General features: G+C 46.4%; 2 protein-coding genes across 2 annotated transcripts in view; one reads left to right on the forward strand and one right to left on the reverse strand.

The window, feature by feature from the left end:
* Positions 1 to 23421, reverse strand: part of LOC6601268 — a 42953-nt gene extending 19532 nt beyond the window's left edge. Inside the window, exons 1-2 of the mRNA XM_026985933.1 lie at positions 22017 to 23421; positions 6928 to 6984 (exon numbers count right to left, since the gene is read on the reverse strand). Of these exons, the coding sequence (XP_026841734.1) occupies positions 6928 to 6984; positions 22017 to 22047 (88 nt within the window). The 5' untranslated portion in view covers positions 22048 to 23421. The remainder of the gene's footprint in view (positions 1 to 6927; positions 6985 to 22016) is intronic.
* Positions 1 to 24840, forward strand: part of LOC6601272 (sex peptide receptor) — a 54145-nt gene that overhangs the window by 165 nt on the left and 29140 nt on the right. The gene's annotated exons all lie outside the window — the stretch shown is intronic.

Genomic DNA, 24840 nt, shown 5'->3' on the forward strand with positions numbered 1-24840 from the left:
ATCCAATCAGCTGAAACTGCTCTTAGTTAACCGCGCCCCCCTGAACCGGCCCTGTTCATATGATTAACAATAACGACAGCAACAACAACGACAGCAAGTGCCTTGGCGTCGCCAAGTCGTCGGCTGTTGCGCGTCGACGCTGTCACTGTGTGAGAGTGTCTATGTGTGTGCGTTCCTGTTCTTATAATTCTCCCCATCTCTGTCTGGCTGCACGAAAGAGCCCCCCACCACTGGTCCAAACGGCAGACATATGGCGCTCACTGTTTCGTTTCGTTCTTGTTCCACGAAACTCAAACAAGCCCTGCCTCCGACGCTGACGCTGACGCTGACGTTGCCGCCTCAGACACGGTCGCGGGCATTGAGCGAAATCGTTTTCTCCGTATTTTCTGCCGCGAGGGAAGCCCGCCCGCGAAATGTGCTATTGTTGTTGCTGCGGTGCCTTTTGCCGCGGTGGCATGAACAAGCGCGAAATAAAAGAATTCGCTGCTGATGTTATTCACAAATAAGTGAGCGCCGCGTTCTTGGCTTATTAGATCAATTGGGTCTGTTGGTTTGTTCTGTTTCGTCGGGTTTATTTTTATTTCTTCCATTTTATATGCGCCATTTTCGTTGGGGCCTCGTATTGTTTTAGCTCGCTTATGTCGGAATATTATTTTTGGCGGCTTAGTTGTAATTTTTGCGCCTTTGCGGCGTTGACTGATTTTTGCTGTTGCTTTCTTATTACGTGCGAGTGTAGTGTGGCTGACATTGCCGTTCCATTTTTTTAGCCCGGCAGGAAGAGGATGTGATAGGTTTCAGCAGAAGTGGCAAAGTTAGCCATATTCATTGGTCGCCAGTTTCACCGTTGCATCTTTGGTCGGAATCGACAGGATTTGTGAATATCACCATGCCAAATATGAGAGGGAATCTTAATATTCGATCTTCAAACGAAGTTTCCTCTTATGGTTTACCCTTTTAAACGGGGGATATGATAGTTTTTAAAGCAGTTTGCAAATCTATCCATTTCCAGGCCCATATGTACATACATATATCTATCTTAACAAAATACGCATTTGTTGCTGGTTTCTATCCACTCCTTCCTTATGTTGCAATTCGGAATCGTCGGTATGTCGATCTGCAAGGGTATTTTTACTTCGAGACCCAAACATGTCGTTTTCTGTTTTTGATTTCCCTTAGCGGTTTCTATCCAGGTGTAAGTGAATGAAGAGAGAATGGAAGAAACACTAATCAATTGTTGCAGATTAATTGCAAATTAATGACATCCTCTGATAGACGGTATCAGACTATCGCTGAGAATACGATATTAATTTGTTGGGGCTGTAAAACGCCAACAGCGCCCAATAAATCAGTTTCCGCGACTCACGCTCATTAAAACTCGATCTTCGATAAGGGGCTATCGGAAACAGCAAGAAGGGGATTCTACATGCACGAGCTTGACAACCCCGATTCCGAGGGGCCTGAAACGTCGACGCGTACGTATTTCTGTGCCAAATCAAACGGAAGCGAATCGATAAGAACTATCCCCCACCCACACATACACATGCATAGAAATAGTTTCAATTTTCCCATTTGGCTCTGTGCATGTGTGCCTGTGCGCCGTCTCTGGCCGTCGTTGAGGCTGTTCATATATTTAGACAGTTGACGTACGATAACGCTCAACACTTTGTCGCCGCTGATGATATCACAGAAAAGGTAAACAATCTAATCAATAAACACAATCAAGCGGGCAAGAGTGGTACGCACTCGTCTATTGGGTGACACGTACATACATATGTATCTACCACATCTGCAGGACTACGTACATACAATCCGCCACATTGGAATACGTCATTTAAAGCAAATAAGCCACACATCATATTCAGAATCCAAAGAACTAGGGTTTAAACAGTAGTCGTGTTTAGTAGACGTGTCTTGGATCATAGCAGATAAATGTGTATGTATGCATGCCCTATTCATGTGTCGAGGAGTGTACCCCATGCTTATGCACGCTATCTGTGTAATAGCAGTTGTGTGTACGATTAAGCGAACAGGCGACGCTGCTCTGCCCCGACTACACGCGACGATTGATTACAGCAATAAAACGTCTATCGCATCGATTGATTTAAAAATAAAACTCACACACATGCACATGCTGGGGCTCATGCCCATACCCGTGCCCCTCTTGCGTTCCGTGTCCTATCGTCCAATGATCGGCAATTGGGCGGCTGCACAGCAACAATTAACTGTGTCTCTCTCTCGGTTCGCCCTCTCTTGGTCTCGCTCTCGCTCTCGCAAACATAAATAGGCACAAGTGGCTGGCCCCAAACTGCAAGCAGCAGCGACTGCAGCAGCAGCAGCAGCGTACGTCGCCCCCAAAGAGTTCTTACTCATTCACGCATTGGGTAATCAATACAAACACACACACACACAGACATGCACCGGTTGAGAGAGGGGAGCCAAATGAAACCATTAAGCGCTACATAAAACAGTCGTCGTCGCTTTTGGTGGATTGAAGGGGAGACGGCGCGTCGGGGAAACATTGCAACCAGAAGCTACGATCGCCAGTGCCGCCAAAGTGGCGACAATGGCAGCAGCGAAGAGACGACGACTGCACTGCAACGGCAACACCGACATCGACAGCGGCTCCAACTCCAGCGCAGACAACACAAACAATCAGAGAGGGAGAGAGAGATAGAGAGGGAGAGAGCCAACAACAATCGACAAAGCGACGGCGACGTGATCATGTCTGGCCCGTTCAGCAATGTTGGCGACGTCGTCGTTTATACCCTTGCCCTTGCAGAGGTCACTATGATTTTGACCAGGTGTTTGCCAAAAAAATAATCATTCGTGTAGAGAATTCATTAGGCAAATAATTCCCTCAGCATTAAAGATGTGTTTTAATCTTTTCACTTAATAATACATCTGTCCAAGTAACGATCGATTTGTGAGGGTATCAAAAACTTCGACTCTCGGAGCTAGCCTACCCCGCTTGTTTTTGTTGCATTCGGCGGCTCCAACTTTGTTATTATTACCGCTCGTGCACATGCCCCCAACTGCCCACGATGCCACGCTGCTGCTGTGGCAGCCCCGAAACAGGTTTGACCATTCACTTGAACTGCTTTAGCAAGCAGAATAGGACAGACAGACAGAGAGACGGTCAGACTGGAGGAAGAGTGGTGCCTGGGGGCTAGGTGGCGTCGTCTCCCATCTCCATCTCCGTCTTCGTCATCGATATGAAGCGTGTAATCAATCGGGCGAACTTCTTTAATTGAGGAGCGCATCGTCGTCAACGGGCGGGAGACAAAGGCAAAGCGACAATCAAAGCTAATTGAATGCGCAGCCAACAAAAAAAATAGAATAACACATGCGACGGACATAGTGGCAGAGGAGAGCATCATAGTCTGAAAGTATTCCTGAAACGGATTGTTTTGGGTTAACTGAACAACGCCTAAAACATCTTCAAAACTCCAAATCCCTGCCTTGCCTTTATAGAATAGCCTTAGGAATGGTTTGCTCTTTCTGCATCTAATGCGATAGTAAGCATAGCTCTGATCGAATGTCCGTTTCACCTAATTATGTACTACAATACATAGTAGGTAACATCGCTTGGGGTCCACTTAATTATTGAACTGCTTAGAGATGGGCGTATGGCTGGGGCACCCAACCATTTGTGGTTAAATGGCAGGTACTTCGTTGAAGCGTTAAGCGGCTATCAATGTGGCTTGGAGACTCCGATGGTAGTGGTGCTTGCTGATCGATGAGGTGTGCCACAATCCGCCATGGATTCCATCTTCCAATTGCTTCTATTAGAAATCTGGTCTAATATTAAGCAGAAATTTCTGGTAGCGCTTCCCTCGCCGGAGAGTGCAATCCCAGTTATCAGTTAGTTGGCCTTTCATTTAAATAGTACGCGCGGGTTATCGCTGCTTTCTAGAATTTCTTAGTCAGACAGCCTGGTGGTGGTGGCGGTGGCAGTGGTGGGGGCAGCACAATTTAGCTGCTGCATGCGTCAGCGTTGAATAAATAAACGTTAGACGCCTAGACGTTAGTCAACCGACGACCTACACGCTTCAGGCACTAGGAATACCGAGTGCCGAATGTCGAATATTGACCGCAGAGGGTCCGGGCCCCCGAGCGTGCTGGGTGTCGAGTGCTTCAGGCCGCTTAACTTAACTTGGCTATTATAATATCGTTGATTGCTCATTTGTTGACACGCAACGCTGGCTCTGGGGCAGGGCGAAGTGTGTTGTGTGTGCCGGGCAGTCAACAAAAGGTATAGTGCGGCAGGGGGCAAGCAAACTACAACAAGAACTGAAACAACAACAGTCCCGTGTTTGGTTTCGGTGTTATTTTCGTATATTTGAACAGTTCAACTACAACCACAAAGAAGCTGTGGCAATGACGAATGCTTCGAGCCCATAGCCATAGCCGTCAAAACCGGGCTAATATATATCCATAAATACACATATACGGATATCATTTGCAGCAGAATGTTTTGCATATTCTGTGGCATATCGAATGTGTCTAGGCTTTATTGTATATGTTTATGACACACTGCTGTCTTTATCCTGATACTTCCCCTTCTGCACTTGTATCAGAGTATCTTTTGTATTTACCAATGAATCTAGAACGTTCTTAAAGGGTATATCTCTTGAATCTGTATCTAGCAGAAGGTATGCATATTTTAGTCCAACGTCTCCCCAAAGTGGTATCCAATATTCATTGTTTTCCACATCATACAGACACCCTCAGAGTATTTGCCATTCGTTTAGTCATTCCAACGATCGATTGTCATTCTCTGGGCTGTGTTTTGTGTGTAAATAAAACTGACGATGTCGATGTCGATGCCGATGCCGATTCTGTCCGCCTTTGGCCGCTGCTGTGGCTGATTGGGAATCGCCAGTTTGGCGACTTGTGCACACAGCCACACGGGATACAGATACAGCAACAGCAACAGCCCGAGCAAGAGCAAGAGCAAGAGCAAGAGGCTACAGATGCGGAGATACAGCGAACAGACACGCAGATACTTTTATACACATTCTTTGCCGCCACGACGTACGAGTGTACTTGTAGCGTCTATGAAATCGCTTTAAATTAAGCACAGCACAGCACAGCAGAGCAGAGCAGAGCACAGATCAGATCAGAGGAGAGTGGAGGGCGGAGAGGAGCGGAGGCGACGCCAACGAAAATATGCCCGTGGAATGTTCAGCTGCCTCTTCGACTCTCCGGATTCTCTGATTGTGTATCTGCGTCTGTGGCTGTATCTGCATCTGCATCTATCTGCAAGTGCCGCGCTCTGGCTGTTCTTTTGTTGGCCATGATGGCCGCATATTTGCATACGCCAGCCAGCCAGCTAGCCCACTAGCCAGAGCAGCTGTTTGTAGCCTCAGATGTCAGCTAATTGAATCGGCTCAGAGCTGCCCGTTCCGTTCCGTTCCGGCCCAGACAGCAACGAGACAGCTTAATCACATGCGTCAATGGATTTGCGCGACTGTTCCTGTTACCTGTTTAGGCCCACAAAAACCAAAAACGAAAGAAAACATCAAGCAGACGGTGTGGCATCATTACACGTACATAGAATGACCGACGACAGCTTTTCCCGGGTAAAACCCATAAAATCATCAATGCAAAGGAATTTCGAGGATTATCCTGGGCTTACGCTGCCACTTGACTTGAGGCAGCCCTTGAGCCTGGCGCTAGGCAGCCAACCCCTCAAGATGCAGGCAGTCAAACAGGCAGATCCTCAGGCTGTCGGCAATTAAAAGTGGCTTTGTCCAAAAAAAAAAGGAAACAGGTAGAACCGATTTCATTTCTGGCGAAAATCCCTAACAGCATAATTGTATCTTCGAGCTGGCAAATGCTCAGCAGATACCCCTTATAATTAGTGCCGCAAATGAACCCTAAAATAGATATGTAAAACAGAGGATTTATCATACGGGTATGTGCATGTGTACGTCACGTATCGTATCGGCTTTTCGGAATGAAAGTGAAATGCGGTTGACTGGCAAAAGTACCTATAAGTATGCCCAGAAGCTCGTAATCTTTTCCGATACGCTTTCGCACAGATACAAATACAACACCGATAGATACGGAGCTTATATTTGGTATATAATGTGCTTTATATACTCGTATTACTTGATTATTTATAGGAATGTTTATGTGCGTGTGTGCATCGGTGTGGAGTGTTCTTTTGCCATGAATCACTCCATTCGGCCTTATCAAATGAAGCTCTCAGCGGTTCTATTTGATTCGCTTTGTATGTACAGAGCACGCACTTTATCAATATTGCCAGCCACTCACATATGTCCATACTCTGCTGTGGGTGACTGTTTGCGCGGTGCTTTGTGCGTTGGAGCCACCCATAGAGTCCCCCATTCCCATTCGCATTTCACTTTTATTTTTTCTGCACCCTCCCGAAGGTCATTGCTATGCGACGCGACTGTCAAATATTTCAAATTCGGTTTATAAATTTAACTTTTTCTTCTGTTTTGTGGCCGTGATAGCGGTGCACTGATTGCCAGTTCTACTGTGACTCACGACTGATATAGGTTTGCAGGTATTGATTGAATTATCAGTGATATATGCATACATAAATGTCCCAAAGCTCCTTGTTTATAAGAGAGATTACCGACTGGAATTTCTGGGGGTATACTTAATCTTCATGTTTCTCAGTGATTTGTAATCATCGTTCGATTTCACCTATCAAACACCGATAATTGCTAATTTTGTAGGTTGAATGAAGTACATTAATTAATCTATTTCGATGTGATGCCGATACTTATCGATTTTTTAATCGAATCTTTGGTTCAGTAGTTAAGTCATAGACGAATAGTTCTTATTATGATAATTTATCGATAACCGGATGATGGCTCACTAAATTCTTTAATATCTGAAATACTCCGATCGATAATCGATACATTTTCTGGAATACAAATTTTGATCACTTACCTTTCAGCTTTTCACGCGCCGTTTCCAGGGCACTCTTTCGTGAGTTTACTGTGGATTCTGAAAGCAAGCAACGATTTGTTTCAATTAATTTCGATTCTTTGGTGAAAATTAAGATTAAGATGTTTTTGCGGGGATGATGGGAAATTACGAGTAATGCAATTTGCTTCAAGATCAAACCTCTGCCGCACCCACGCTCTCACACTGACATTTCATTTGATGACGCCAGAACCGATGGCCGAGCGAAAGCAAAAGAAAATGGGGGAAAATACACAGCACACACCGACACACCGACACACCTCCCACCTCCCACATTGAAAATAGAGAATTCTAATGGCGAGCAAACGGATGGATGGGAGGGGCACGGAGGGGCAGCCGAATGTTGCCAATTTTCATGGGCCATGGAAAAGCCAAAACAGCGTCAGACAGAGGCCATCAAACCATGGGGAAAATTCATTTCCACAAGAATGTTTACAAGCCAATTTTGTTGCGTTCTTTGCTAAATTTAAAATAGCTGTATCTTTGGGCGGCGCGTGTGTAGGCGTGTGTCTGTGTGTCTGTATTTCGAAGTATTTATGAGAGGATTTTTCGCGCAGAATAAACGTGAAAAACGCATTTGATGAGTGACTAAAAATAGCCTTCAAAGATCTTTCTTGGGAAACTGTGGCGAAGTTCCCTTTTGGAAGGCACTATAAATACCGAGTACTTGTTGGAAAACACTCGTTTTGTATGCCAGTACGACGGGTATCTGTTGGGTGACCACACAGGCACTCGAATGACGCACTTTTCGGGATTGATGATAAGCCACTGGCCGCTGCAGAGTGTGTGGCAATAATAACGAGGAGAAATAATCATATGGAGAGGCAGTGGCGCAGTGGGAATACCCTAACCGATCTACAACTGTGACCTCCGCTGCTACACCTCCTGTCCGTTGCATGTCGTCCCCCGGAATGGGGGGACCCTCTTCTGGGTAGGGGATCGTATCGACTATAAACCAAATGCGATTAAGAGGCGCTCAATGGGGCCGGGGGATTCTTATCAGTATTTGCCATGGTGGAAACACTGAATAGTCAATTCGAGGCGCTGTCTGGCCGTCCGCTTGGCTCTGGTCGGTCACCGAGACGTTGTAAAGCACTCGGGCTTAATCGCTGCGAGTGGCTGCACTTTGAACGAATCATCGATAAGCCGTGGCCCCTACACTCCCCCTACACCCTACTCCACCGCCTCCACTACCCCTAGAGACGCCTCGTTGAATCGGAGACGCCTCCAAGTATGCAATGAAAGGTGCAGAGTTCGAGCAGAACGCCAGAGAGAACGAGAGTTAGATTAGAGCGAGTGAGAGAGGAAAAAACCTGCATGCAAATTAAAGCAGCAACCAGGCAAACAGCAACCGATGGAGGCAGCTGGCCAACACTGCTCCACTCGACGCGACAGGCAACAGGCAACAGGCAACAGCCAACAGCCAACAGAAGAAACCGCTGCCGTAGCTTGATGCCAAGTGCAGAAAAGAAGTTGCCCCAGGTAGGCAGCCGAGAAGATGAGAACACGGGTCGGCCTCGATTGCGCACGCATCGGGGCACTGGGGAGACACGCCGCTCCACCTCTCTGTGACTCCTTCACCTTCTGCTTGGCTCTGGCTCTGGCTCTGGCTCTGGTTTTTGTTTTTTCTTACCACCTGCCGCACTTGTTTATGGCCGCGACTCGTTGGCGACCAGCTCTGTCTGCTGCTCTTCCCCAAAGCGGAAACATGCACATCCAAGCCCCAACCAGATTGAAATTGGCAATGTCGTCGCGGTCGTCGTCATCATCCGACCATCCGACCATCCGGCCATCCCGTCTTTTCAGCCTCTTTCTTTGGGGCTTTGGCATTAGCAAAACTGGTTGGGAGAATGCCTCGCTGCAACCAGTTTATCTGCCCTCTCTTTCTGTGCGGGGAAGCCGCTGCTGTTGCTGTTGCTGTTGTTGTTGCCTTACTAATTGCTGGCTCGAATGTTTATAGAACAATTAACATTTGCGGCTCATTACGAATACGCTCTCGGCATGAGTTCAGCTCGGAGCTGCTGCCGTTGCTGCTGCTGCCGCTGCTGATGCCATCACAGCGATCTACCCGGGCACTGGGGCGTATGAGTAATTTCTAGAGAGGGACAGGTAGGAGGAGCGGAGCCAATAAAATGATTCAGCAATTGCGCGCTTATTATTTTTCGAGATTTTTTCGATGTAAACAAAATGGGCAATAGGGCAAAGTGTTTCCAGATGATTTTGTTTTTGGGTTTTATTGCAGATTTGCGATTTATTAGGCGTTAATCCACCCGGCCATACGATAACCTCAGAGTGGATCGTAAAATGGGGACTGTACGCAGATAACTAGGGTACAGTAGGCATAGAAAATGACAATGAAAGATGGAACAAAGATGAGGAGAAAGAAGACCGAACATTCTCAATGTCAAAGGAAGATCAGATTGGAGGATAGAAGGCTATTATCATGGGGAGTCAATGAATTTGTGGAGCCGTTATACGTATTCGTATCCCCATGATTAGAAGATAAGTTTATTGGTCTAAAAATATTTCAAAGCTACGCAAAACCGTTAATCTATAATCCATCTATTCGAACCCCTATATCTACCCATTTGGATGTACTTTGGCCTCTCGGTTTCTCGGTTTCTGGTATTCTCGTTTTCGTTTTCGATTTCATTAGCAATTCACTTCTCTCGTTTTTGTTTTTGTTGGTGACGTATACGGCGGCCTGTTGATTGCGTAATTGCGATGTGGTTTAGTGATTTATTTTCGCCCAAGTTTTGGCAAATTGTTTCGCTCTGCAATTGCACCCAAAAATAGCATTAACAATAAATTGTTTGTTCTTTGTTTTATAGCAAACAAAGATCTATACAAAAAATCGCTAAAAAGCGAAATATGCATTCTGCGCATTTTTTGTTGCTGCCAAATTTTTGCAGCTGCTTGCACATTTTATTGAGACACAAAAAGTATATAACAAATTATATTCAAAAGGAGAGAAGTACATATGCAAATATGTGTGTCTGTGTGTGGATATGGATTTGCATACAGGCTCCGTCTCTGGCTCTGACGCTGGTTTTTGGCCAGCTGTAAGCGTCGGGCTGTGCGACCCACATGGAAATACTTGCTGGAGTAGAAGTACGAGTATGCGAGGAATTCGGCCCCCTCTGTGCGTGTGGGCCACAAACCCGTGGGGAAGCCTGACATTTGAACAGCTCTGACTGCTCTCAGGGGATGGGGGGAAGGAAAACTAGAGCAGAAGTGCTGAAATTCCTAGGAGGCGACTCTGGGGAGGGTAGGCGGCGCAACAATGGTTTTGCTATCTGCCATTCAACGCCCCTATCTCTGCGGGAATAAACAGAACTACTAAATGCTTATGGTATGAGCTTAGAGATGCACAAATTTGATATCTAGATATCAGTTTAATAAGTGATACTAGTCTTTAAACCTTTTAATGGTTTATTTCTGACGAATCTAAATTAAAAAGCAGCTTGGGGAAAAGCCGGCAATCGAGGAAAAGCCGGACGAGATCTTAAGTGGTGGCGCCCCACAGTTGCGTTTAACAGCTGTCAGAGAATCTACCGCTAATCTGACACACGTACACATTCATGCATATGTGCTTGTGTTTGCGTTCAGTTGAAAGAGCAGAAAATGAAATGCCAAAACGCTGACATGGCAATTATCAAAAGTTATTCACTTTTCACTTTTTATGCTCAATTTCCTTTGAATTGTACCCCCACCATATCATAATGCTGCTCCCAATCCCTCTCTGTCTTTTTCTCTTTCGCTCACACAGCCATAGACACACACATACTATACATACACCTGCACTGCTTTCAATCGTTTCAATTTAACATAAGAGACGGAATTCCCTGTTAACAGCGCTGTCACTGCTTTCTGTTAACTTTCGCCTGCTTGTTGCTCTCTTGCAGCGCACACACACACATAATCGCTCGCTCTCTTCTCTCTTTCACTCTTGATTGCTCTTTTATTTTTTCAATTGATTTGTTGTTTTAAGTCGTTTCGTTTTCGTTTCGTTTACCGATTATCATTAGCCGGCGCTCTTTCTCTGCTTGCTGCTCTGTTTCAATGTTTACTGCTTTGCTTGTTGTTGCTGTTGTTGGTGTCACCTTAATTGCTCGGCTTTTGTTTTAGCCCCCACCATCAGCACGGCAATCACTCTGTAGCGATAAGATTTCACGGGTGCTTTTGCCGTTATTATCGTACACACTTCGCACTCGCATTCCCATTTCCAGCAGATAATGATAATCAGAAGCAGCTCACGGGCAGTGATGGAAAGCAGTTCAGTTCAAGTTCAAAGGGGAATATTTGGGTGGAAAAAAACGTCACAGATGGAATGGAAACGGAGGCTTAATAGAATAAAGGTATGTCCCAGTGTATTATATGGTTGGGGCAGCGGTCCTCTAGGAGAGCTCTCAACCGTAATCCCCAGACCTTATCGAGGGATATTCATCTCGAATGCCATCCCTGGCTGTGCAGAAATTTATCGCGTCCTTCGCTTTCGGTGGAGCACAAACAAAAACAAGAGGAAGAACAATATGTAAAGATTTATTTTTCGATCTGCGTGAACATAAATTACGAGAACAACGCACAGTACGAGCCGAAGGTAAAATATGTTGGCTACGTCATAGTCGTGGCAGCACTGTGTCTGTGTGGGTGTATTTGCAGCCATTCCAAATTTAATATGTACATATATGCGTGTGTGTGTATCTTATATGAAGATACAGGCTCCCAGCGAAACATGAAAGTACGAGTATCTGTTGCTGTTGCAAAGTTCGAACACCGAAGCATCCTGGCAACGGCAACGGCAACAGCTGCCAACTTTCATGTTCCAACGAGGGGCACAACAAGAAAAAGGCGCAAAAACGAATGCTGTCTGTCCCGTGTCTGTCCATCTGCCTCTGTGTGTGTGTGCCTCAGTATCTGTGTGAATCCTCAATCAACTTCTTGCTCACCTTCTTGTATCTGTATTTGTATCCGAAAGATACAAGTACGTATAGCACTTGCCGCTGCCGCTGCCGCTGCCTTTGCCTTTGCCTTTCTTTTTGGTTATATTCTTCCACTTTGAAACTTTGTTCGAGACTGTGCTTCTGCTCGTTCTCTCTCTGTCTCGCTCTGATTGTATCTGCAGCAAGAGCTTGTCGCAAAAACGGGGCGAGATAGAACCGTCTGTTCGTCAGACTGTCTGTCTGTCTGTGAGTGCGACTGTCTGTCAGTGGGAGAGACTGTGCGTGGAGAGCGGTCTATAAACAGAATTCTGAAACTCTGGCGCCTCACCAACGTGCACAACGTGCTGTACGCTGTACGCTGTACGCTGTACGTGCCACATTTGTAACGTGACTTCCTCCAATAAATGGCCCACAGCAAGCAGCAGAGAGAAAGATGGGAGAGTGGCAAAGCGAACGAGAGACAACTTTACGGCTTCTGTGTCTATAATTTTGTGGCAAGAGTTAGCTCAGCATTTCTCGCCCTACCACTCCCACTACGAGACACCCTCCCCCCCACACATCTCCTGATTTCACAGGAACTTGTTCATTGTCGTCTATTCCGGGGAATCAACATCTACTCGTACTACCGAGTAGCGTAGAACAGAATTCAGTTAGCTGAAAAGCTCTTAAAAAGTTAAGTATTTTGCATGCACAAAGGGAAGTTTTCCACTTTTTCTTTTCAAGGGAAAAGTACGTATCGGTATAACACTTCATAGGTAGGAGTTGAATACATTTCGAGTGGAATATACTATGTATCCGAATCATATTCAATTTCCCTCTATCCATGATTAAATTGCATTTCCAATTGCACCTCCGGTGCGTTTCGCTTTGAAAATACCGCCATCGACCAGACAGCAAGACGACAACGTCGCCCGTCGCCAGACGACTGTCGTGGCAGTGGTGGCGGGGGGGTGTCGGCAGAGGTTGGGGATGGATGCATAAAGAATGAGACCGTTTCCATGCTTATTGGTCTTTAAGACGGTTTAGCTGTATAGAGCCAGCTGAAGATAAGCAGTCAAACCGCATAATTTGAATAAGATTAAGCAGTGGTAAAGCATAATACAAAGAGCAAGCAGTGCAGAGGTATAAGAAAAGAATCTGCTGCAAAAAAGAGAAATAAAGAAGCAGTGGTAGATATAAAAGTAATATCAACGAACACGATTAAAGTGGATTAACCGTGAATGAAAGTGGAACTGCATCAGAACTAAGCAGTAAGAAGCAGTGCTACAGAAGGTGAAGAACGAGCGCTGCAGTATTATAATAGCAAGCAGTGCATCATCAGCGGCATCCCCTCCGCCAGAGGCTAACTTGTCTCCACAAGAGCATGCTCCCTACACTCTGTCTACCTATCCCCATCCCATCTTCAGGACAGTCCCTTTTGATCTTGGCTTGTTTATTGTCTTGCGCTTTCGGGCGTTGAATGGTGGTCGTTGTCGTGGTTTTGGCCCCTAGGCGTCGACTTCTTCCAAAAAGGGGACTACCTGACGCAGTCACCTTGTTTGTGCCGCGCCTCCCCACCCCAACTCCGATGCTGCATCATTTTCATATTTATGATACGCATGGACTGAGGAGGAAGACCATCGTCTTGGAGTGTTTGAACCTGCTTGGGCCCTTTTTGTGAGGCTTTGGTTTTGTTTGTCTTTCGAGGTTTTTTTCTTTTGAGGGCACTTAACTTTTTATCGGAAATCACTTTTCGGTATTCTGCGAATTTCCTTTCGACGTTTGTGCAGGAATTTATATTTAATTTTTAACGTAAGGGTTGGAGGATGGAAGACAGACAGACCGTATCACGTGTATCCCTGCCAGCACTTGTTCACCCGAATCCGAATCCATGCATATGGTGCATGTGAGGTACATAAGAGTTCCGTTGTCTTAGCATCTCCCCTGCCGCACATTCATTGCGAAGATTCGAGTCCCCGTGCCACAAATTCACGTGGAAAATTCGAGCACTCCCGCCACACAAATTCAAGCTCCGCTGTCACATTGATGGGAAAATGCAAAATCAATTTGAATTCGAATTTGAATTTGAATTTCAATTGGAGCGTAACGTTTGCTGAACGGATTGATTTTGGCCAGGCTAGAAATTAAATTGATATATGTATGTATGTATATATTGTAGGGGCTGATCATTTATTGATTATTACGATTGATCACACAAGGGACACACACATACAGGTGCGGAGGCGGAAGGCAATGAAATTCCAGGAAATTTGGTGCGATAATTTCAAGACTTTCAAGTGTGTATGTGTCTATGCGTGTGAGCGGTGAGTAAGATAGAGCCCCACCATAAGATGATATAAAACTCGTTTGAAAACAGCACAGTGGGTAAAAGAGAGATAGGGAGAGTGTAGAGCGAGCAGGAATACGGGCGATAGAACCACTCAAAAGCGCTCAGGTGATTCATCGGGAAGCCCAAGAACCACCACAGCAGAGCTGTGGAGCCACTGGGCCCCTCACTCAATCGGTTATCAGCTAATATTCTGGTCAGTTGTGGGAGCGGCCGAAAGATCTTAGCCGCAGCAGCACCCACCCATGGCAGAGAACTATTGGTCTATCAGGGGAATACTAAGAATTCGGTTAGAACTTGTTTCTGAATGTGTTCCAGCAAAATTTGCATAATTTGATCTAAAATTGTTTGTGCAAGGGTATCTTGAGGTTCGTTCTGCGAAGCTCCCTCTCGGATTTAATAAAGCTTTGAGCCCAATCCAAACACACACAGACACACACACAGGCAAAACCGACAGACACCACACACCCAATCGAATGAGGCCGAAACAGGTTAACACACAGTCTGCCATTTGGGTGCAAGAAGTGTGGTTTTATTAGTGCATTGTAAGGCAAAAAGTTGGCGGCTCTTGGGTGCCCCCTACCCAAAGCAGTGCAAAAGCAGTGCCAAAGCAGAGCTCGAATCGAATCGCATGGAGTTGAGCCGAGCCGAGCCAAGGTGCGCGCGTGTTTGTCTCTCGTTGTCTCGGCCTTTGGGACTTTGGATTGCGGAGCTTCCCCCCATAATTCTGTTTCGCTTTTTCTCGGGGATCTTCTGGGGACGGGAAGCAGCACACCAATACCAAAAGACTGCTTTCGAAGATTTGGTTACCCTGTCATCGATCGATTTAGTATATTTTTGTTCTGCTTAACTATGAACAATGGACACTTGATACCCTTTCAGACCGTTGCACACTTCACAGAGCACAGATCCGTATGTATTTTCTCGTTACAAGAAGAAGAAGACGCTTCCACCTAACCATTGCAAAACATCTGATCGAAGTCGTAGTACCCTCTGCGAGGGTATACCTCTGTAACAACAACAGCAGCAGCAGCAGCCAAAAGACCCAAAAGCGCTGACGAAGCTGAAATTAAAAGAGAAACCGGTATGACGTGATGTGATGCCTGCGCTGTGTTTTTCTTTCCTCCCCACTCTATTTGCCTTTCTGTTGTTGCCATATTGTTGCTCTTCTGTTACTCAGACTCTGATTCTGACTTTGCATATTTCAGCCGCGCTGGTGCTTTTGTTTTTGCTTTTGCCATTGCCATTGCCTTTGCTCTGCCTCTCTCATGCTCTCACGCTCTGCTTCTCTGATGTGTTTGCTTTTGTAAGCCTATATTCAACACGTTTCTGTGATATCTCGCTCTCGCTCTCGCTCTCTTCGTCTGTGTTTGTGTTCTTTGCGTAGACAAACAGAAATTAGAAGAAAATAAAACCGAAATGAATACCATAAACAATTTTTATTTTTTTGTTATTTTATTTCTTTTTTTTTTTTTCTTTTCATTTCTGTCACCACTTGGGGCGACTGTGTGACGCCGCTGCTGCTGCTCTGTTGCTCTGCTGCGTGTCCGTTCATTTTTTTGCCAAAGAATTTTCTTTGTCTGGCAAGGGGGACCACGGCGGTCCGTGGGGTTTTGGGTGATAAGAATCTATAGAAGTGATGTTTGTTTGTCCAGCTGATACGCATTTCAATTCATTTCAGATTATGGGAACTGTTGAATCCCATAGAATACCTTTCAAATTGAAGTTTTCGATCGGAACTAGCAATTGCATAGCTTTATTCCTTATCGGAATATCGGAACATATTCACAGGCTAGGCACATACATATGTACATATTTTTCATAGAGAACCATTCAATTTCCATGCATTTTGTGGTAAAACAGAATTTCCAGGAACAAAGAAGTCCGATTTTAAGCGTATTTCCTCTGAAACCCCATGCGTACGAGGGCTTCAGAGCTTTCAGTTTATTGAACACCAAATTGTTGTGTATATTCAACAGCTCCGATGATTTGCCCGGCAGATTGCCTGTCCGGCGAGGCGGGAACGCACTGACCGCATTCAGCATTGACCTATGCTGCGCGGAGGGGCCCCGGGGGTGGAGAGGTTATCAGTGGCTGTCCAAACACACAAGCAGTTCGTTCGATCCAATGCGTACTCAAAAACACAACGAACACCAGTCTGCACTAGTATGTACATACATACATACATATGTAGTTGTACTTGTACTTGTATTTTAATTGGAAAGTGAAACCCAATTAGGGACTGAACGATTGGTGCATGAAATATCTGCAGGGCAATCTTTTGACGATCGATTGGGGAGACTGACTGCCTGCGAAATTCAGGACGAGCACTGACTCATGAGGAAAACCGGCAAGCCGCGAGCCGTGCGCTGAAAATGCTTAAAAATTAATGAAATTCAAAAAAGTACCTGGAAAATAAGCTGGCCTGCTGGCAATTCATAAATAAATCAACAGCTTTTGCTTAGCCCCATCAGTTTGGGGATGGATAGGGGTGTTTTTCTAGTCCCCCACCGCCCTCACCTAACGGGGGAATTTCCCCCGAATGCATAGACGAGAAAATGCAACGGAAAGTGGATTTATATATATATTTCAAATTACCAGCGAAATATTTTGCTAGCAGCTGTTCCAACATCAGTCACAGGTCCTGGCCAAAGCTATATGCCACCCAAAGGATATGCCACTTTTCCCGTAGTGGGGTTAACAGCCCCCAATCCCCAATCGTAGGCCCATTCTCCGGCAATCGAGAGGGAGGGAGAGAGAGAGATACACGAGCAAATTCCTGCACGTCCTTAGGCAACAAAAACAGAAATTGTATTGGGTTATCCTTGCACACACACACACACACACACAAACATAGATACTCTCACACACACACAGACACACACACAAAGGAAGAAGGCAAATGGCCTTTCACGGTCGTTGCCGTCACTCACTCGTCGTTGCCTCTGCCTCTGCCTGCTTTGTTGGCGCTGTTGAACAGTTTTCTGCCCCGGCAACAACAGGAGGCAACATTGGCCATAGCCAACAAGGCCCCTCCACCCCGTCCCCATGCCGTGCCACGACAGGGAAGGTCGGGCCAAACAGGGGGCCAAGCGCACGTTTCCTTGCATCCGTATCCGTGGCACTCTCCGCCTCACAGCCCCTCTCTTTCGCACACTCGCACACTCCCACACTGCCACTCCCCCACTCACTAGCCCACCGCCCCTTTGCACATTCTCCCTGTCTCTGTGGCACGCTGGCTCTTGCCTACTCGTTTGTGTGAAACACGTCTGCCACAGGGTTGAGGGACATCCGATACCTCGCAATCCTCCACTGGAATATCCCTCAATCCCTCGCTTCAGCAGATGCAGCCCCCTGATGAGGAGGGGCCCTTGTATTATTGTATTTGCTGAAATTGAACACAGTTTAATGCAATTTTATTGCAGCTCACAAAAGCCCAAAAGGGAGAGTGGGTTGAGCTAGGAACCTTGTGCAGCATCAAAACGTACATAATTCTGTTATAATCACGTTCCATTTGAATTTCATGTTGCCACAGGAGCTTCATTCAATTCTATCCTTGCGATGAAACTAGCGGATTAGAAACGTTTTTTTCCGAAGTTTTAAATAAAAATGTTGCATTTGAAAGCTTAATATTTCCCAGACGGTGAGCAGAAGCTACAAAATGTTGAGGTACGATTTATAGCTGCATTTATCAGCTTTTCAGAATAGAATAGTTTATTACCACCAGTTGAAAGACACTCAAGTTATGTGAAGAAAAGAAGGACAACGTTCTAAGAAAAATAAAACAAAAAAATATAATTTTTCGGTATTCTTTGTTATTTTTTGATTGGTGATCTTGATCTCGATACTGTGAACTAATGAAGCCTGATCTATCCTCCAGAAAGAGACCTTCTCACCCAAGGAACACAGATATCCTTCGGGAAGCTGTGATCACAATTTCACACTAGCCTCATCCTTGAGCGTCCCTTATTTACAGGATATCCTATGGTCCAGTCTCCCGTGGCACATTTCTTGAGGATGGGTCGGTTGACTTGGTTTAATGCTCGCTTTTCTGTGGTAACTGCTTGACGATGGAGGAGCGGCGACGGCGACAACGTCATCATCATCATCATCATCTGGATCATCATTATGAACCCCACAATTCGCATGCCCCTCCTTTCCCCTGTTCGTTCAATGTTCGTTTTATTATGGTTGAGTGCTGGCACTGGCTCTGGCTCTGCCTCTGCCCCTGCCACAGTCTGCTGCTTCTGCTGCTGCCCCACAAAAATCCAATGTGTGTGCGCCCGCAAAAGCAAATAAAACTTTATCATTTGGGGAAGCCCTGCGCTTTCATAGACTCTCCCTCTGCACACACACACATGCCACACTCGTTGTATCTGTGTGTGTCTGATGAAGAGGTTTGGCAACACTCACACACAGATACACGTGTACTTTTTGCACGTTGCCTTGTTTTTCCCCATTTTCCGCTCTGCTCTTAACTTTTCCCTTAATTTCTTGTTTTCGTTCTTTTTCTTTCTTTTTTGTTGTTTGTTATTGCTTTGTATACGTATTTTCGCCTCTCTTGCCGTGCCTCTTGCCTCTTGTGGCAGGTTCTACAGTGGGCGGGGGCGGGGGCGGGGGTGGGGAGTATACAGGTATGGTATGGGGTTTTATTTTGGCTTACTCTCGTAGAATTTTCTGGGGCCTGGATTTCGTTTCACGTTTATTTATTTATTTTCCTTCCTTTCCAGTTTCCTTTGCCGTTTCTGTTGCTGCCCCCTGTGCCACTCTCCATGGTGCCTTTCTTGTTTTTGTTGCTCCTTGGCACTTTTGGCCACTCTGTCCTGACCTTTTTAGAGGCCCCAGCGGCCAGCGGGGGAGGGGGGATTTCCTGGGCGTGGCTGCTGCCTGCAAGCCGAATCGAGCAGCGAGAGAGCAGAGCCAGAGTGGAGGGCGGAAGTGTTTTGTTTATGGCTATGATACGGCCCGGGGGAAAGGGAAACCCCAGCTTTATGCCACCTGAAGTTCGGGCCCAAAGCTGGCTTTTAAGCGAAAAGAAGTGGAGGCACTTTATTGGTAATTAGGAAAACTCTCCCTCAAAAAGGATGTTAAATGCGGGAGGGGGGATTAAACATGGCTTGGACTTGGAATTCGTACATTTTACAATAGAACCAATTGCAAAACAATTTGTAATTTAAACAGATGTATGTTTTGTTTATTTTCGTACACATTTGTGTTTTTTAATCCGTCTTGTAGTCAAGAAAGATTTAATTTGAGAGAATCCCAACTGAAAATAAAGTTAATTCCCAGTCAAAGGCGGAGTTTTATGAAAATACAAAACGAAATCAGAGCAATCAGCAAATGGAAATGGTTTCTGGAACAGGACATTGCGGCCACACCTAGACCTACATACGAGTGTGTGTGTGTATGTGTGTATGTGTGTGGAAAGGAGCTACTTTGTGGCACTCAAGGGCTCTTCACCTTCAACCCTTCCGCCCCAAAACGACCGTAATGAAAGGCAACCCCACTTTCAAGGAAAAACTATAACAAACTAAAAGCCTTTTTCCATTCGAAATGGAAATGGAAATGGAATGCGGACGAGCGCAAAAGTCGCCAAAGGGAAAACAGGGAAGCAGAAAAGCAGAAAAGAACAGAAAACAAATGCAGAGATGAAATGAAAATACACAGAAATAAAAGTGTATCAAAGGAGAGCAAAGGAGTGCTCCCCCTCCGACCCCCCCGACCGCCAACGACCCCCTCCGACTCTTGGCATTCCCATAAATTATCTGCACAATGGCCAAGAGGAAAAGAGCCAGGCCAAAGGGAAAACCTCGAGCCAAACCAAATATAACCCAACGGAACGGAACCCAGGAAAAGTCTATTTTAATTCTGACGTAGCTGGTGACACACAACGCAGATAGAAAGGGGGCCACAGACGGAAGGGGGATGAGCCAAAGTCAGAGGCAAGGCAAAGGCAAAGGCAAAGACAAAGGCGAACTCGGCTTAAGTGCTGCCTGCCTCCCGCACCACCCAAATCCCTCCCAATCCCCAGCTGGGCGACCCTGCCACAACAGCTCCAAAGGCTATGCTCCACACCCCAACCGTCCTGCCGCCCAGTTTCGTTGGCAAGTCGAGGCGTAGCCCAGTGCGACGGGAGTGCTTCGAACATGTTGCGCTTGCCAGTCAGCGCTACGGTGGCTCCTGGCTAAGGGGGCAAGGAAAATGATGGAAAATGCGCGGAAAACATCGGGCAGACTTTCCCCATGGGCCAGTCTCCACTGTGGCTGCCAACGAACTGAAATACTTGGCATATATCAAAGGCAAGGCGTACTTGTATCTCATTTGGCAAAAGTATCTGCAGCAGGGAGCGTGATTTGGGGCCAGAGGAAAGAGCTAGCAGCGTGTGGGTAGAAGAGGTGCAACACAGTACGAGTATCTGAACGCGGTGGCTGTCTTTTTAATAAGTTCAAACTGTGGCGTGAGGCACGAGCAGAGGCAGGGGCAATGGCAACAGCGATAGTAACAGACGAGGCAAGTTGTCTAACAGGCAATGTGACGCAAAGTATCTGTGACTGTGGCTGTGGCTGTGTGCCGTGCCTGAATTCCAAGTATCTGTATCTGTATCTGTATCTGTGGCTGTGGCTTTGGCGCTGCCTGTCTGCCTGTTGACTACAAGTTTGTATCTGTGTTCACAAGCACACACACGCGCAGCAGAGAGTTCATGCCGCTTGGTGTGAGCTTGATTTTGAGGCCATTACAAGGGGGCGGCTCTCCCCGACGACGACTACGTCAGCGTCAGCGTCAGCGTCGGCGTAGTCGTCGGCGTCGCCGTCAGCGTCGATGACTTGCTGCCTTGTTTGTGTCGCATTTTCGCTCCCTCCTCTTTCTTTTAACCATTTTTGTTTTGTTTGCTGCTTCTCTTTGAATCGAGCTGCAGCCCTCTCGCCCAGTCTCTACCGCCCTCTCCGTGTGTTTGTTTGTTTGCCTTCTGTGTGCGCTTGGGGATTACGTAAGGGAATCCCCAACATTTTGCAGCGCGCACGCCACGCCACGCAACTAAAATGATAAAAGAGGGGGCGGAGGGGGGGGGGCGCACCCAGTGGTGGGGCCTGGAACTGTGGCCCGTGGGGGTGGGTGGTGGCTGTAGGTGGGTGTAGTGTGACTGACGATGGAGCGGCCCCCATCGTGGCCGTTTGTTTCATGTTTTATGCAAGCTCTTCTTCTCTCTCGCTCTCGCTGTCGGTCTCCCTCTCGCTCTCGCTCTCGTGCCTTCTCTGTCGCTTGTTGAGCAAGTGCGCGGCGGCCTGTTCAAGTAGTCGTGGCACAAATAATAATGCAAAAAACATGTATCTTATAGATACAATTCGCTCGCTGGCAGAAGGGTTGAAGCGGGGGCGTGGCGCACTTTTTCACTTTTGCATATTTTATTTCGCATCACTTGCGGGACTTCTCCTTCTGCCATCGTTTAAGGCAGGCGAAGGGGGTCGGGGCGGTTGGGTTCTCGGGTTCTTGGGTTCTTGGGTTCTTGGGGCACGGTACATAGATTGATGTCCCGCCATATGGCGGCTACAGTTTCTAAAAAGAGATCCTTGACTCTGCCGTAATTGAAAGTCCCTGTCGAGTGCTTCGCTTCGAGAGCTTGAGGACTCTTTCGGGGGAAACTTTTGCCAGGAAAGCAGCAAAGCTGTTCAAGTTTTCTCGTCCTTGAACGAATGTATCAAATTCCTGCCAAGATTTCCAAAGATGCGTTGTTTTTCGGGGCAAAAGTTTCGTGTGCTTAATGAATAACAAGAAAAGATACTTACTGCCTCGGCCGCTGCCCCTGCGTCGCGCCATATTTCCTGCTCCCGAAGATGTGCGTGGGTGGGGGTTCGGGTGTGGGTCCTTGTTGCGCCCTTCCTTGTCGCTATCACATGGGACAACTGTTGGACAGCTAGGAGTATTTCCTTACGCCTGATTGATGTTTATTTAATGGGACCCGTCGAGTGGGTTGGTTTGCCTCTGTGCATGTGAATGTCCTTGAAGCACACACCACAACAATGGCTACCCCTCTTAATGTCCTTGCTGTTGTCGTCGGCTGTAAGTGTGCAAGTGTGCAAGTGTGCAAGTGTGCAAGTGTGTGTGTGGCCTGGTTCCTGCCTCGCTTTTATTTGCCCGCTAGACAAATGGGAGTAGGGGCCCTGCCCGTGTCCATATCCCTCGCTGTCGCTGTCGCTGTCGATGTCGATGTCGTCGTGTCCTGCTAATGTTCTGATATGCCTTTAGTCGGATGACGTAGCTCGCTCTCTCATCGCTGCCCTTCTGCCCCCCCGTGTCCTGTTCCTTTCGCTCACAGTCCTTGGTTTGGCATTAGGGGGTTTCCCAATTCCGGTTGCTGTTGCTTCTGTTGCTCTGGGTGTTCCCCTTCTCTTTTTGTTGCTGTTTCTGTTGCTATTGTTATAAATATGTTTACTCTGGTGTATAGATCCATATGTGTATGTGTTTGTGGGTGTGTTGTATATATTAATTTAACTCTTTTTCGATATCTTCTTGTGGGCTCTACTTTTGATAGTTGTAAATACTTGAAAATGTTTATTTTATTGGTTTCTCTATTTGATATGCCTTTTGCTCGGTTTATTTTGTTGCTGCTTTGATTCCCTCGTTTTGTAGATCTTGTTGCTGGCTTTGTTTTTGTTGTTTTGATTGTTGCTGTCGTTTTTGCTCCGATTGTCGTAGGCCGTTCTTTTAATCCATTTATTAGCGTTTCGTTTCGTTTCGTTTTCCGCACGCAGGACTACGTCACCGTTCCGTGTTAGTCGTACGCTCTCTAACGTTTATCGTTAATCGTTGACCGTTACGGCACGTTACGTTACCGACGCTGACTAGCGATCGAAGCTTTGGACCCACCGGGCGTATACGCAGCCTGAACTCGATAGCACGACGCTGCAATCAGCAATCAATTAAAACTAATTCGCGTTTCAAAAACGGGCGCGTAAATTCTTCCGACAGTTCTTCTTCTTACTTTCTATCTCTTTCTCTTTCTTTTACACCATTTGCACTATGAAGATATTTCTTATCATCTGATGGTATGCGTGTGCGTGAGTATCTCACTTTTTAATATGCTCTATATGGCTGTGCGGATTATATAAATAAACTGCTTGAATATATATACTTCTTTCGCTGTTATTCCAATATTAGTTGCTGTTTTTTTGCGCATTTACCGTTTTTGCGAGAAGCGCGCCTGACGAGATGCGTGCGTCGACGTCAGCGTTCGCGGAAAAACAGAGCCCCGCCGAAATCACAGGCCCCAACAGTGGCCCCCAACGCTGCTAACACAGAATGAGCCATATCAGCGCAGAATTGAGCGGACACACACACTAATGCATTAGGCACTGCTTGCAATTCGCACTGCTTTCAAATTCAAGTTTAAGAGAGAGGCCATGCAAAGAGAGCGGCTCTTAAGAGTAAAATAATACATTTCAGCTTTTGTCGAGTGACAAATCGATAACCAAAATATAGTTACATGGTGGCGAGCCTTTGTCGAGTGACATTCGATAAGAATTTTCTGACTTCTCTGGAAACATCGCATTAGGCGCGAGGTTCAAATAAATTGATAATGTATTCGTTTTTGTTTTTTAATATTGAAGCATAGCATGGTCACCTGGCCCAGCGACTGATTCTTGTGTTCGATGGTGTGCAAATTGGCGGTGACGAATCTCCATGAATCTGTCCAATGAGGATGCACTGGTCCTCTGATTCAGCCCTTGGACATATCCAAAAAATGTAAAAGAAAACTACTAGCTGTGGCACTCGCACTAAGCGAGGACTCTGGCCTTTGCTTCACCCTCCTTCCTTTTCTGCTTCACTTTTTCAAACTTGGAGATATTATTGTGTATTTAAAGCCCACCCACAAACATCTTGAATTCAAATTCAAATTCAATAATCTTATGGAACGGATGGCCAATAAGAGCTTTGACACAACCTGCCCCAGTCGAATGCTGTTCGTGTCAAAGGGACACAACAATGTGGTGTCAATGGAAATTAATGTAAAGGAAAAATAGGAAAACATCTGCGGGGTGGCTGTGGCCGGGGGTTTAATGAACCATTGGCTCTGGCAGCTGTGAGTGTTCTCAACCGGCGCCGTGACATGTGAAAGGCGTGGCCTTGAGCACGTTAACGTTAACCGGCACGTATCCGCCCCGTTGACACCAAAAAAAAAACAACTCAATGCCGCGTGACAGGAGATTATGTCTGCTCAAAGGACTTCTATAATTTTATTGCTATATTTCATGGGAAGAAAGTGCACACATCATCGAAACTGATTAGAGCTGCAGCCCACTCGACCTTCCATCCCATGTCCCACACGCCCGCCCCAGTAATTGTCCCGCAATATTCTGCAAATCATCAATGAATCTGCCCCCCGAATGTTGTTCGTGCAAACAGCTGACGTTTGTTTACGCCGTGCCACGCGCCTGCGCCATTTTGCCGGGAAATTCGAGTGCGAAAAACTAATTTGGCGCCAACGCTCCCCGGCGCGTCCAATCCGTTGCAGTCGGGCGAAAACAGAGCACGCGAGAGGATCGCATCGCGCACCGAAAGTGACGGTTAATTTCACGCAACAATTTTGAAACATTTCGAATAAATAAAACG

The sequence above is a fragment of the Drosophila persimilis genome, unplaced genomic scaffold (genome assembly GCF_003286085.1).
Source record: "Drosophila persimilis strain 14011-0111.01,24,50 unplaced genomic scaffold, DperRS2 tig00000002-arrow-pilon, whole genome shotgun sequence".
Taxonomy (NCBI): Eukaryota; Metazoa; Arthropoda; class Insecta; order Diptera; family Drosophilidae; genus Drosophila; species Drosophila persimilis.